This window comes from Colletotrichum aenigma, assembly GCF_013390185.1.
Source record: "Colletotrichum aenigma strain Cg56 chromosome Unknown KSG_Cg56_contig08, whole genome shotgun sequence".
Lineage (NCBI taxonomy): Eukaryota > Fungi > Ascomycota > Sordariomycetes > Glomerellales > Glomerellaceae > Colletotrichum > Colletotrichum aenigma.
In genome coordinates this window covers 2,198,240-2,212,468 of record NW_023500914.1, presented here as the reverse complement: position 1 = coordinate 2,212,468, position 14,229 = coordinate 2,198,240, and the positions used below count along the sequence as shown (strand labels likewise).

At 53.8% G+C, this 14,229-nt stretch overlaps 5 protein-coding genes across 5 annotated transcripts; 2 read left to right on the top strand and 3 right to left on the bottom strand.

Annotated features, from left to right (window-relative positions):
- Window positions 1-1,335: 1,335 nt before the first annotated feature.
- Window positions 1,336-2,138, bottom strand: CGCA056_v012118 (uncharacterized protein; the record flags this gene model as incomplete). The annotated part of the gene is made up of 3 exons (XM_037327362.1): window positions 1,336-1,608; window positions 1,662-1,894; window positions 1,970-2,138. The coding sequence occupies 3 exons, from the start codon at window positions 2,136-2,138 to the stop codon at window positions 1,336-1,338; spliced, it is 675 nt and encodes a 224-aa protein (XP_037174222.1).
- Window positions 2,139-5,391: 3,253 nt separating this feature from the next.
- Window positions 5,392-6,149, bottom strand: CGCA056_v012117 (Uncharacterized protein; the record flags this gene model as incomplete). Its single annotated transcript, XM_037327361.1, has 3 exons — window positions 5,392-5,517; window positions 5,571-5,884; window positions 5,945-6,149. 3 exons carry the CDS (start codon window positions 6,147-6,149, stop codon window positions 5,392-5,394), a joined length of 645 nt encoding a protein of 214 aa, XP_037174762.1.
- A 395-nt stretch (window positions 6,150-6,544) lies between these two features.
- mel1 (Alpha-galactosidase mel1) lies at window positions 6,545-7,896 on the top strand (the record flags this gene model as incomplete). Its single annotated transcript, XM_037327360.1, has 3 exons — window positions 6,545-6,629; window positions 6,682-6,928; window positions 6,987-7,896. 3 exons carry the CDS (start codon window positions 6,545-6,547, stop codon window positions 7,894-7,896), a joined length of 1,242 nt encoding a protein of 413 aa, XP_037174223.1.
- A 992-nt stretch (window positions 7,897-8,888) lies between these two features.
- On the top strand, window positions 8,889-10,593 carry CGCA056_v012115 (Unsaturated chondroitin disaccharide hydrolase; the record flags this gene model as incomplete). Its single annotated transcript, XM_037327359.1, has 5 exons — window positions 8,889-8,969; window positions 9,023-9,184; window positions 9,245-9,441; window positions 9,494-9,758; window positions 9,814-10,593. 5 exons carry the CDS (start codon window positions 8,889-8,891, stop codon window positions 10,591-10,593), a joined length of 1,485 nt encoding a protein of 494 aa, XP_037174225.1.
- Window positions 10,594-10,716: 123 nt separating this feature from the next.
- Window positions 10,717-13,439, bottom strand: ctnR-2 (Citrinin biosynthesis transcriptional activator ctnR; the record flags this gene model as incomplete). The annotated part of the gene is made up of 6 exons (XM_037327358.1): window positions 10,717-11,665; window positions 11,716-12,242; window positions 12,288-12,317; window positions 12,373-12,980; window positions 13,047-13,127; window positions 13,358-13,439. 6 exons carry the CDS (start codon window positions 13,437-13,439, stop codon window positions 10,717-10,719), a joined length of 2,277 nt encoding a protein of 758 aa, XP_037174224.1.
- Window positions 13,440-14,229: the final 790 nt, after the last annotated feature.

The window sequence follows — 14,229 nt, the reverse complement described above, 5'->3', positions numbered from 1 at the left end:
CGCAGCGGGCTGAAGGTTACGTCGCTTTTCTCATCCTTTGACACTGGCTGTTATGAGGCAATGGAGATACTTGACATGTTTAACATGTGCCTGGCGGAGAGTAACAACGCGATTCCGTCATTATGAAGAAGAGTATGCGTAGAGGAGTCCAGTCGACAGCGCCCTTAATGCCGATGGAAGAAAATACTGTCACCTCGACGGAGAACGGCAACTGGCCAACTTCGCAGACCACAACAATTCATCAAAATACAACGTCCCTCTTCTTCCACATCATCCTCGAGATCGTCATCCAATCTACCCGAACCATCCAACTCGTCAATCTCCCGTCGTCGTTGTTTATGCGGGGGGTGGAGGTGGCCCAGATCGTTTATATCTCACGCACCGACGACAGGGCCCTCCGCCGGCTTCCATTGGCCAGGCTCCTCATCGCGAACCCGCTTAGGTTCACTTGGCACGTCTACCCCAGACGCCGTTCGTTCTATTTCGAGCGCCTATCAGTTTACATCTTGCCAACGACCTCTTGGATTTTGGTCTTGATTCGTTTATCTGGGCTTTAGGGGTCTGTGGAAATTGATTGGGGGCTTCTTGGCTCTCTCAGCTATTCACGTCAACGTCGTCGCAAGTAGACATGCTGTAGAGTGACCCAAATGGATCGGAGATTGTGTATATATGCACATTTCTCCCCTGCGAGGATTCTGTGTAAAGAGCTCCTGAACACACTCGACTCTGACCGAGTCGCTCATGGCGCAAATTGCATCGAATCACACACATATTCACATCACGGCGCATGGGAACGCAATGTATAGAAACAGGATTGACTTCCAGGGCAAGTTCCCCCCTTCTTACAGAACAGAGATAATCAACACTAAAAATCTATATATGATGTCCACACAAAAAAAGGGGTCTGAGAGAGGTAGGTTTGGAGAGAGGAAGAGACAAGTGGCCGTCACACAAAACAGACTTTCGCTCGAATATCTCCGTCCAGGTTTCGTTCCATACGTCAACAGTCGTAGCCGTGTCCCTCGGATTAGGGACTGGCTCAGAGGATGCCAAAAAGGGGGGAGAAGGTTTGATTTCTTTTTGCCTGTCCACGTTGTCTAAGAAGGCGGGTTGAACATTAAGACCAATCAATGGCCGCGGGCGCGGAGCGGTAAGGCGATTTCAATCTTCCCCATCCGAAAAAGACAGAAAAAAAGGGGGTCGCGTTTTTGCTCTGCTTCCAAGTTTCCACAGCAAAAAAGTCGTCCAAGGAGAGACAAGAAATTCGGTTCCGATTCATTTGGCCTGCGGCTGTGCCCCAAAGGCAGAAGAAGGGGGACCCATGGAAGGCGCCCCTTAGAACCCACGGTAGCCTGCCTTCTCGTCGATATGGCGATAGCGCTCGCGCTCCTTGCGGTCCTTGAGGAGCATGGCGGTGCAGACGACGAGGAGGGCGTCGATGCCGACCATACCGAACACGGCGGTGAAAATGTTGTCGACGAAGACGTTGGCGAAACTCGTGATCGGGGCGGCGCAGCCCTTCTGGAGTGCGGCGGCGGCAGGGCTAGGGCACTGAACATCGGTGACGAAGGCAGGAGACGTGCTGTTGAAGTATCCGCAGCATTGGAACTAGCCTGTGTTAGTCCGCATTCTTTTGCTATGCATTCGACGAGGGCACTTACAGCAGTCTGCATGAGTTCTTGAACGCTAGGGTCGGCGGCAATCCAGAGCTTGCCAAAGTCGGCCTTGGTGGTGAGAGTCGTGACCCAAAGGTAGGTTCCGAGGACCAGACTGAAGAGGCCGCAGAAGGTAACGAGATAGCCCGAGAGCTTGAGCCATCCACGGGCGGGAGTGATCATACCCGGTATGGTCATGAGGAAGGTGACGAAGATGAAGACGGCGTTGACGACACCAGCTGTTTATTGTTAGTGCTTCATGTTCCCACGATACCCCCATCGCCGAACCATCGCATTGGCGCTCGAGTACGTACCGGTCAGAGGGAATTGCTTCGTGAGCAACTTGGTGGCGGCCTCGACGCCCTCTTTCGGTGCTTCGTTCACGGTGTTTTGGTTGATGAGGGAGTAACCGAGGAGAATGGCTCCGGTGATGACGAAGACTGCGTCGGCGGCCACGTAGGCCAGCAGCACCTTGTTCGCCATGGCGGTTTGCTGTCGTGATAATGAGCAGCCACGAGACCCGAGAGAGAGTTGTCGCCCGGAGAGACTTGGCTGCCCCTCAACCGTTCCAGATAATCCTCCTCTGAGATTGTCCTCCTCTTTCGAATAGATTTAAGATTTTTCGAGGTTTTTTGGTTGACGACCGGCGTCTTTGTTTACGGACGCAAAAATCGTATGCGGGTTCGTCGGGGTCGGTGTCGTGGGTAAGGACTGTCTTCGACCAGCAAAAATACACGGAACCTCCACGACCCAGCGGGGGACGATCGCAACGGTAAAATAAAAAGGTATAGAAAGAGAGAAGGTGACGAACCGAAGGTATCGCCAAAGAAGTGAATAAGGTCGGATTGAACGATTGTACAAGAAGATGAGTATGGCCAAAGGTCGCTCTCCAAAAGGAACCCGGCTTCGCGTAGGACTGGGAGGAGAAGAAGGGAGGTGAAGGAATAGAGGCGCAACTGGAAGTCTGAGGAGGTGGAACGGGAGAGCGGCCGGTATCCACAGTGCTGTCTCGGACGAGACTGAGACCTGAGAGACTTGAGCTGGCCAGGGAGACCCCAGAGGAAAATCGCCAGATTCTTGGTGGCAGGAGAGGGGCCCGTATCGAGAAGGGAAGTCAAGAGAGTGGACGAGAGCCAGTGAGTGGGCGACCAGGGGTGGGCGGCTCTTGGGTTGTCTTGGTGGTGGTCTTGGTCAATGGTGGCAGCGTCCGGTGGGTTACGTATTGGGGCGCGGCGGCAGGGACCCCTCTCGACTTTTCGGTGGCTCGAACAGCAGATGGGAGAATGAGAAACGCACCAGAAACAGCTGGGGACCAGCCCACCGGTGTCACACTGTGTCTAGCGCACTGGAAAAGGGGAAGAAAGGGAGGAAAGGATAGTGCGAAAAGAGACTACCAGAGGGGGAGGACAGACTGTGGACGAGGAAAGGGAGGCCGTGATGATTCGAATTCCCTGACGAGACGTGTTTCAGGGCCGAGGGGCGCCTTCATGCAGGCGGTACAGGCACGCGCCAGTGCAAGAGCCGTGCAGCCACCGATCCGGGGCTTGTGGCCAATCATGCCGCTCAAAATGTCCAAGAGTCGCCTGATTGGGGTGGTCGTCCGTTTGGCCCCGTTGCTTAGGGCTGCTGCGGGCTGGCTTGGGCCTGCCGCAAGGAGCCCGCTGACCTAAGGCCATGAAAGTCATTTTTCTATGCAAATCAGCACAAACGATACATCCCCTCGACCGAAGCAGTGCCTTATGTAAGGTCTCCTTCCCACTTCACGTGGTAAAGCATGGCTGATGCCTGCTGCACCGGGGCTTACTTCAGCGGGAGGGACGACTACAAGGGAACCAAACGCGAACTGCACTGCTGAGTCTGAGCGGACGACGGACTTACATCATCGTCTCTGGAGCAAAAGAGAAACAGGAGACGACCAGCCAGCAGAGCCTCTCTCTTCTCTCCTCGAAGCCGTGGACCCTTAGCACGTTGAATATGCGCTGCACGGCATTACGGCACTTACAGAGGAGCCGTACGCGACATCAGCCAGCGAGACATGTCGCAACCGCTCGCCAAAATACCACTCTACACGCGCGTCCATCGTTCATCGGTCAATTTTTCCCGCTTCACACTTCACAAAACTACGGCTTCCTCCGAGCTCTAGCGCCCGCTGCCTCTCTCTCGTACGAATGACCCCGGAGCAACTCTACGGATTGAGGCGAGGTTGTTAATTGATTTGCCCCTCATGGCACCATCTCGCCCAACCATGTCGCTGTTCTTCAGCGGCGGTGGCACGACATTACCGCCCGCCTACGTCCAATTTCCATACTCTTGGCTCCCCTGGCGAACCATGCTTAAAATGCTGGACACTTGCTGCAGGCCGTCTCCACTACCTTACTCTGATCAAGGTGTGTGCCGGAGATGGGCGACTAAAAAAAGGCGCTGTGGGCTCAGCCTGTGGGCTGAGCCTGTGGGCTGCGGTTGCGGTGGTGCTCGGGAACGACGCCAGGGATCAGGGCTGTTAGTGCCATCTCGGGCCCTCTTCTCTTTTTCTGCTTTCTCTCTTCATTTCGTACGTCCGCTGCCCCGACTGCGCCGCTGAAGGTCCAGAGCCTCAACATGAGCAATGTGATTTTCATACACGAATTGCTTCCAGGTTTGTTTGGACGCCCAGACCTGTCATTCTCGCTTCTCGCTTCTGCTCCTTGCATCTCATCGCGTTGTCGTCTCCTCGCAGCCGCAGGAAACCCTCCAAGTGGGCATTAAATGCACAGCCGTTGACGCGCCTGAAGGCCCTGCATCACGTTTCGCCCAACTTGCGCTCCCGTTCCCGTTCCGTTGCGTGTGTCGATTCATGGGATCCTCGGGAAACACCCAACTCCACCGGCAACTCAATGCCGTGCGCGGATAGGGCTACATTGCATCTTGCGGCTCGTCTTCTTCGACTCTTGGTCTGTGGCTGTTCCCACGTCTGACAATTTCATGGTTCGCTACCAAGATCGACTGCTGATTGCTGAGGGGCAATTCGTTTCGATTTGCACCTTTTTTTCCCTGGAGCTGCACAATTGCACGTTGTCTGCTCAGTCCTCACAAACAAGACCAGGCTGACTCGATGAAACAGCGAGGTCTGATTTCATTCACATATCCGGGAGAAACTATTAACGAGTTGTATTTGCTTTCAGTCGAAATTTTTATCGTACGCTAAAATGGACGAGATGTTCCTTGCGACCGTTGAGTTGAGTTACTAAAAAAGCCACCCAACGGCGTCGGTCTGACGCTCACCGCCACATCTGCACAACACGCAAAAAGGAATGGGCCCTAACCAGGGATCGAACCTGGGACCTCTCCCAGATCGAATTGTCGAATGGACAACCCTAAGGGAGAATCATACCGCTAGACCATCAGGGCTGATTGAACTCAATCAAGCTCGTTGCTTGTTGTGGACGGCCGGGTAAAAAATTCACTCATGTCGGGCGCGTGTGGTGCGATGCGGTGGATTCGCACGACTAAGGGCAACGAAGACGCGACAGGGATGGGCCCGAAGGACGGAATTTTGGAACGGCCTGAGACAACTGCAACGGCTCCAATGGAGTGAGCAACCCGCTTCTGCCCGTTCACCACCCTGCGCCACGTTCTGGCATGTCGGAGAATTGTCGATCATCTCGGTCTACTATCGAACTTCATGGCCGCGCTCACTTCCCTGCCCTAGCAGTTCCTATCTATCGGCAATTGCACCCCCAACAACTGCGCGTCCACGCTAGCAGTATGGCAGTGAAGTATCAGAGCAGCTCCCAGGGATGAACTTCTGGCCCGCCTTCGGCCGGTCGGCTTCGAAAAGCTGCGCCGAAGGGTCTAGGATCCGGTCGGTGATGTGAACAGTACCCTGGTTTTAATCCGTTGGTCAGTCATGCCGCGAGGGGTGACAGCAGCGCGTACCTTGGTTACCCTCAAGTCCCCCTCTGTGACTGTTGCTACGTCGTTAAGCCACAGCGTGCCGTCTTTGATCTGCGTCCCGATGTACAGATACGACCCGGCCTGTATCCGCGACGCTGTCTCGTTGAAGACGCTGATGTTGAGCTGCGTGTTGGGAATGTAGTGGTGCTGTATGAGATTGCCTAGCCACCACTTGCCCTTGGGTGTCGGTGTGAAAGTGTTGAAGTACTGGCCCGTGTGCTTTGCAAAGGCCTCATTGGAAGGGGCGAAGAAGGTGAAGTCCCATGTGGGGGTTGTGTCGAATGCCTCAAGGAAACCTGCCGTACATTAGCTTCATTCCTTGGGTAGCCGCGATGTGCTCTCAGAGGTTTTGTTACCTGCTGATCCATTCAGGACTTTGGCCAATTCAGTCAAGTCGCTTCTAGACTTGACGAAATCCAAGAGTGTGGTACCTCCGTCAGCTTTCGCGGGCACATATGTGCCGTCTGGCTTCGGGGCATATGATAGCGGCCGTCTATCGGAAGAGCCCCCAGCACAGACAACCCCAAAGACGATAAAGCCCAAGACCGTAGATAACTTCATGACGAGATTTCTTGAAGGCAAAGCCTCCCAGCCCGGGATGAAGGTTGGGCGGGAATGTCTATTTATGTTTTTGCATTCCTGTAGTCCTCCATCATGAAGAGAAGATTGAGGCACATGAAAACCGGATCACAGTCTCCCTGGCCGGCGCCGAGCCCCGATAATCATCCCGGAGTTGCGGGGTACAGCTTTACCCCGACATCCCCCGCAGATCATCGGCGAATCGGGACAACCCGCATCGGAGGATTCACCGGACGATTCAGGGGAGTGACGAATTTGCTACGTGCCATATTTCTTGATATTTGTGGCTACATGCTGGTATATGAATGTAAATATCAAGATGAGCTGGCGGATATTGGACATTGGGTCTGTCTAATCTTGTCCCTGTCGCCGGCACCATGATTTTCTTGCTCTGCTTTCTCGTCACAGCTGCTGCTCCAATCCTGGGAGCTCCTGGGGGCATGGCTTCCCGGCCGCAGATGGGTAAGCCTATAGCGCAACACGCGAGCAGCATGGCAAACTGATGTTGCATCAGGATGGAACTCCTGGAATACATTCAAGGCAAACATCAACCAGTCCATCATCGAAACCACGGCCAAAGCCCTTGTTGACACGGGGCTTGCAGCAGCAGGCTACAAGTACCTGATCATGGACGAAGGCTGGCAAGCTGACGAACGTGCCACGGACGGGCGCCAAGAGTTCAACTCCACGCGTTTCCCCTCGGGAGGCTCAGCCCTCGTCAACCACATTCACGACATGGGCCTCAAGGTCGGGATATACAGGTGCATAGGGCCCTCTTTCTTCGCATTCGGCAGATCAGCTGACATCTTGCCTCCACAGCGATTCCGGAATCTTCACCTGCGGCTTCGCCCCCGGAAGCTGGGGCTACGAGGACCTCGACGCCCAGACCTACGCGGACTGGGGCATCGATTACCTCAAGTACGACAACTGCGGCGGCTTCCACGCGGGCACGCACACGCAGCAGGAGCGCTTCCAGACCATGTCCAACGCCCTCCGCAACACCGGCCGCGACATATTCTACTCGCTGTGCCAGTGGGGACACCAGTTCCCGTGGTACTGGGCCGACCAGGTCGGTGCGGGGTCGTACCGCATGTCTGGGGACATCCACGCCTCGTTCGCGCAGGACAAGGCCGGCGTCTGCCCGACTGCGTACTGCCTGAACACAGGATATGCGGGGGTGAGTGTGCTGACGATGATCCGGAAGATGAGAGAGATCTCGCCGTTTCAGGAGAAGGTGCGGATGTCGTGGGCGGATATGGACATGCTTGAGATTGGCGTTGGGAATGTCATGAGCGAGGTCGAGGAGCAGACGCACTTTTCGTTCTGGGCGGCGTTGAAGTCGCCGCTTATTATTGGTGCTGATGTGACCGGGATTCGAGAGCAGTCGTTGAAGGTTCTTCTGAACCGGGACATTATTGCCATATCTCAGGACCAGAGGGGCGAGGCGGTGAAGTATTTGCCGGAGTTGTCGACAGAGGACAAGGTGCAAGTCTGGGCAGGGCCTGTCGACACTGGAGAGTATAGACACGTGGTGCTGGCGTTGAATTATGGGAACGATCTGGCAAATATCAATGTGCCGCTTGATGGCATCGGGCTGGAAAAAGGGTGTACTGATGGGGTGAAGGTGAGGGAGGTTTGGGCGGCGGAGGATGTGGAAGTTTTGGAGGGCAAGGTTTTGTTAAAGAACGTGGAGGTTGGGCAGACCAAGGTGCTCTTGATATCTTGTTGATCTCAAAGGTTTGATCATGAGAGATCTCTGTCTTTTGCGTCGATTACACCACTCGAGTATTGTGTTACAGTTTTGCATGGACTCGTTTTGACACGGCTTTACTCTTAGGATGCCAGGCGTTGAGCCCGAAATGGTGCGAAGTACGATACAAGAAATCCACAAAAGAAGCTGGTAATAAGGTCTAGAAATACGCTCCAAATACAAGATCGAGATTACTCAGTGATAGATTATACTGTTGACTGTAAAATCGGTATGGTTATCTTCGCAGCTACCTATATCGTCTCGAATTAGTATCTGGGAAGAAACGCCCAATCACTTCCAAAGCAAGCAACGGGTTCAATGCTTCACGCTATCAGGAATGTAACCGTCATCTATGAAGAACACAGTACTGCTTTTTGGTTCTCTTTGGTTCTTTATTTTCTCGCCACTTCGTTTTTAATCCTTCCTACAAAAGTAACCTGCACGTTCATTCCAGTACATGCTTCCTTACTCGAGAGCCTACCTCATATCTAACAACCACACCAGGAAACTTAATCGAGCACTATCCGCTTATTATTCAAAGGTTTCCTGTCGCGCCTTAACGCGGGGGATCCGAATTGCGGAAAGATGATGCTAGATGGAATACGGCATGGCCTCCACCGACCGGAGCCGGGGCATATACCGGAGCATTCTCCGACGGCACCGATGAACACACTACCCTAGCACATTATCATCATTGACGATCTTTCTAATGGTCTGACGGCCCGAAATCTCTGCCGAGAACGAATCAGTCTTCTTGGCATGCTCTGCGGAGGGCAACAAGGCAAGTCGCGCCTAAGAGAGCGCTTTCTCGTGACTAAGTCCGTTTGGGAGGACCGCCTACTTGAAAGGCTTGCCCCAAATATGAGAGTCTCCTGAATTCCGAAAAATTCCAGCTTGGTCAAATCTTCGACCGAAGATCTCTTTCACGTTTTGTGGCGGACTTGGCCTCTTTCGATTTGATATCCAAGACCATGGCACCCGACACAGGTACAACTACTGGCGTCAAGAGAGGCCGTGCTGGCTTTGAATCGACGATGAACGGGACTGCTTCGGTAAGATAAGAGAATTCGTCTAGAGAAAAGAGGTAGGACTTACATGACATCAGATACAGAAGCGCAACAAGGTCTACCATGAGCATGCAGAGACAGACGGTCTAACGACTCCTCCTCTGTCAACGAACAGCAGCGAGATACCCTTTTCGTACATGCTCTTTTCTACAAAAGCAGCCGCCAAAATATGGGGTGTTGCCCAGCAGAGCTTTTCCTCAGTGAGCAGATGCAACCGCCCTCCGCAGGCTGGAAGTGGCAGGCTGACCGACTATTCCTAGCCCGCACCGCCAACTTTGTTTCCGGAGTACACCAAGCCAGGTGGTACGAAGTACGTCTATAGGGAGCTGGACTTCTGGACGTCGGGATTCTTCCCAGGATGTCTGTACCTCCTTCTAGAGCGACGACGGAAGCATACCCACCTGCTGAGGCATCTGGGACAACGCGGCGGACAAGAACCCCACCAGATGCATCTGGAGTAAGATTGCAATTTCTCAAAATCCGATTCCTTAATCTGACCCAAACTGCAGGTTTGCCTGTACATGGTGGACGGAAAACCTCCATCCCAACGCACATCTCACGACGACCCATGACCTCGGTTTCATGATTTTCCCATGGGCTCGCCCGGCGTGGGAGCTGAACCATGACCGGCGGGCGTTCGAGTCCGCCATCACGGCCGCGAAGTCTCTCTATAGTCGATTCGACGACACTGTCGGATCGATTCGGTCCTGGGACGTCTGCGTTACCAAGCGGTACAAGTTTCTGGATCCAAGTAAAGACTTTCTTGTCATCATCGTAAGGGATCCCCAACACATCCAGTCATCATCAGGAGTACTAATGGCCCCTCTAGGATAACATGATGAACCTCGACATGGTCTTCTGGGCTGCTGCCCAGCTCGGAGACCAGGACATGTACAATGCCGCTGTCAAGCATGCCGAAACGACCCGGACCCATCACATCCGCGAAGACTTCTCAACATTTCACGTGGTGAATTTCGAACAGAAGACCGGCGTGCCGAAGGAGAAGATCACCAACCAAGGCTACTCCGACACTTCCTCCTGGTCGAGAGGCCAGGCTTGGGCCATTGCTGGCTTTGCGCAGACATATAGTTGGACTCGTGACGTCTCCTTCCTCGAGACCGCCATTTCTTGCGCCGAGTACTTCATCGCCCAGCTTCCATCCACTTGGATCCCTCCGTGGGATTTCACGGCTCCGAAGGACGAACCGCAGCCTCCGGATATCAGTGCCGCGATGATCACTGCCTACGGCATGCTGTTGATCCACGAGGCCTTGTCTTCTCTCGGAAGAGAGTCGGCGTACCTGAAGCATGCGATCAAGCTCATTCGAGCCACATGCAGTGCCCATATGAATGGTGGCGGTCGGTATCTGAAGTCGAAGAGGACGATCGACACCGTTGAGCATGGGACCATGGAGGAAGATATCGGCTGGGACGTGGACGGGGAAGGTGAGCCTGAAACGATCTTGAACGGCGCGACCATCAACAACTATGAATTCGCACCGAGAAGATGGGCAAACCACGGGCTGGTGTACGCCGACTACTTCTTCTTGCTGGCAGGGAACAAGCTTCTGGAGATGGGGGTTCCAGAATTGTTCGAGGAGCGTGCTTGAGTATACAAAGCAAGTGCATAGATTCAATGGATTGTGACCATATGTATATACTTTTCATATGAGATTATACTACGTTGGGGGCAAACAAGTCTCCTCCTAGTGGTTGAAGGGTGTCGTTGCATCTTATTCCTTCTCCGCCGCCCCAGAAAACATGCTCACCCGTTGATTCGGCAGGAAAGAGTAGTCAAGGTAAGCATTGAGGTCCTCAAATTCTCCAACCATGCTTTGTCCTCCATTATGACCATTCGGGACCCCCATATCGTAGTGATCGTAAGCGCCCAAATGAGGTTGCAGGTTCGCCGGCACAGGTGATGGCATTGCGGTAGGCCCTCTGCTGGGGTTCTGAGCATGGAAAGCCAGAGGAAGCGGGGGGAAGGCCATGGAAATGCTGTCAGGAGACGCTTCTTGATCAAAATCCACAGCAGAGGCGCCGAATCCGTCCACATACGCACCGCCAGGCCTCGGAGAGAAGCCATTGTTGGGATGACCCGCCCCGGAACGGACGGCGCCGGGCGGCCCTAGACTGTTGCCGGACAGCGGAGAGGATGTTTCGTGCCTGTCATCCGAGTATACAGCCTGCCTGATGTCCAACATGCCATGGCCTTGTTGACGAGCTTGGACAAGCCTCCCTGCAAACTTCGAAGCCAGGTTCTCCGACGTGTCGCCAGGGCCGTTCCACCTCTTTGCTATCGTCCGCAAGCTCCCCACCAGCGAATCAAAGCCACCTGGCAGCGTCACGCTGTAGTAGAGTGAATGCGCCAGGAACATGCGTCCGCAGATGAATAGACAGAAAGCGAATTGAGGACTAACGACGTGCTGCGAGTCCTGGAGAAACTTCTCGGCTATGATCGCGACCTCTGTAGCAGCTGCGAGACATGTTTCTGAGCTAGAGGCGGATGGTAATCGGATACGGGTGGATTGCCATTCGGGCAATGGGTAGGCGATGCCCTGGTGGAGGAGAACAACAGCGGTATTGTGCGTTACGTGGGCCAAGGACAGATTGGGGTCCATGATTCCATCGTTGTTGAGGACGCATGCTTCACGCCATTGTTCGGGCAGGAATATCTTCCATCTGCTGATGTCAGAAACAGCACGTACTTTGGCGCATCGAAACAGACTTACTGCACTAGACGCAAGTCCAGTTGCTTGAACTTCATCAGCCAGACCTGTATCTCATGGGGCTTTGAGACATCAATCGCTTGCTGGAGGAAGAATGAGGTGACCAGACTCAGGCTTTCAGTGGCCTCTATGCAGTACGCAAACCCTCCCAGCGAGTCTTGGGCCGCTTCCTCTGGTCTCGCGGACGGGAGTGTTCCGGTGGCACCGCTTGACTGATCAGCGACACCGAAATACGGAGTCGGTGTCTGGAGCGGCTTGCCGGTCTCCCAGAGAGCACCTTCGCATGGAAGGCGTCTCTTGACATCTGCACTGGTCAATGAGAAGTTCCATCCAGTCGCAATGCTGCAGAACCGGTCCATTAGGAAGATGTTCCAGAACACTCGCCGCCTCTCTTCTCTTTCACTCCAAAATCGACAGGGTTTCAGGAACTCCATTCTCTTTATGAGACGTTTCGAAGCCGGTGATTGGTCTTCGTCTTCCACGCTGAGTTGCAGTTGCTCCACAGTTCTCGTCATGCTTCCAACGATTGACTACAACATCAGCTTTGTGACGGGGAAACTGGCAGGATGTCTTACCCATGCAGAGGGCCCTCGGCCGCTTCCAATCTGTCAAGCCGCTGTCAGAACGTGTGACATATTTAGGGTGAGCTGATGGACTAACAGTATCAAACGCAATAATCGTCAACGCCTGTAAATTTTCCACGGAGAAAGATTCCATGCTGTTCAAGATAACGAACTGCCGACATCGTTTTGCGTAACGAGTCTTTTCCTCGGGAGAACCAAGACGGGCATCCTGGGAGAATCTCGCGCAGAGGCTCACAATGGCATGGAATATCGTACTCAGTTGCGGTCGTTGTTCGGGATCCAGCATGCGCTCGCGAAATTGGCGGACATGCAGCATCGGGATCCAGGGGTGGATATTCGCAAAGTAAATTTCAACAAGATTGTCCACGAGGTCCGCCTCAGGAAGTAGAGAATCATCAAACACGGAGTCCAGCTTGGCGTTTGCGCGTGTATTTTCTTTGGACGCTGTCGTCTGTGTTTCCGGATTCTTGGGGCGCCAAGCTGCGAGAGTTGCCATCGCCGGCTCCCCACCTTCAGCAAGGGTCGCGAGGGTGTTCTTCAGCGAAGCAGCCGTTTCGTTGAGCGACGGGTTTAATGACTCCTCTTGACTAGGACTGGAAGAGTTGAGGTGGGTTGCGGTGCTCAACGCATTGAATACTTGCTGCCATAGGACTCCTTGGCCTAGAAACATGTTCTCAAGAGTTGCTGTGAAACGTCAGTCATCAAGTGAAGGCTTTGGCGAATGATCGGAAATGTTTGGTGGATACTCACCGACTCGCTGGCTGAGATTCTCGACAGCCCCAGTTCGAAGTCCTGGCTTGGACCTCCTGTCGTCGTACACGCATTCGACATCTGGGGTTTGATATCAGAGAATTGCTCCCATAGATCCTGGAGATGTGAACCAACTGTATCGCACGCAGGCAGAGCAGGGTTGTCGTCTGGAACAGCGCGCTTTCTTTTTCCGACACGATTGACAGCTGAGATTCTTCGTGAGCCAAATCACAAGCGAACCAGAGTTCGTTGCGCGAGAAATTCTTACGCTGGGCCTTCCGTATCGCAGCCATTCGTGTTCGAGTTTGTACGTCTCTTCTTGGACCGCGGCTGGCCATCTTCTTCACCGCCGGAGCGACCAGACATGGCCTCGTCATCGTCATCGAACGCCATTGAACCCGAGACCACGGAAATCACAAAGCACTTGAGGCTGGTAAATGGAGTTTGTAGGAGTCAACATTTTGATAACAAAGACGTGATCGGGCGAGCTATCCAAGTTCAGAAAAGGGTGCCGTTCGATCCAAGCTAAGTTGGGGATCGAAACTCGAACGTGGGGAAGATGTGCGGGGAATGCAGGCCTGTCACAAATGACGTGCCACACTGATGGGCCGCTGAGAGAAAGCCACAGCGGGTTGGATCCTTGCTACGCGTCCTGTGATTTCCGCTCGTGCACTCGCTGTAGCTGTGCCGATAGCCTACATGATAGCTTCCTTCAGCGGACGAACAAAGTCCACGTTGAATTTCCGTATTAGAATTCTGACAACAGTCTTTGTTCAAGAAGCAGAAGACTTGGCCAGAAACATGAGTAAATAGAAACCTGATTCTTTTGTACAGCTAGTCTGCCCTCTGCCAGGGGGTCAGTAGCAAGACACACGAGAGGTTCTTCGACGTCGGGGGTCAAGACCTCGGTTCAAGTGCTGCTTCATCAACCGCCCCAACCAGAAATCATCAACACATACCACCAGGCCATAAAGGTTTAGTATAGGAAAAGGTTCACCAGCCGAGGGGACAGCAAACAATTTAGCGGCAGCCAAGTTCCCCATTCTGAAAGCTCTGATGGCCGAGGTAGCAGGTCCAATGCAAACCAACACCCGAACGACGATCCGCCCACCTTCCACCAACCCCCCGTCTCCGGGCACCGGGGTAGGTACCGGAGACGTGCCCGAACAGCCATTCCGCCCGC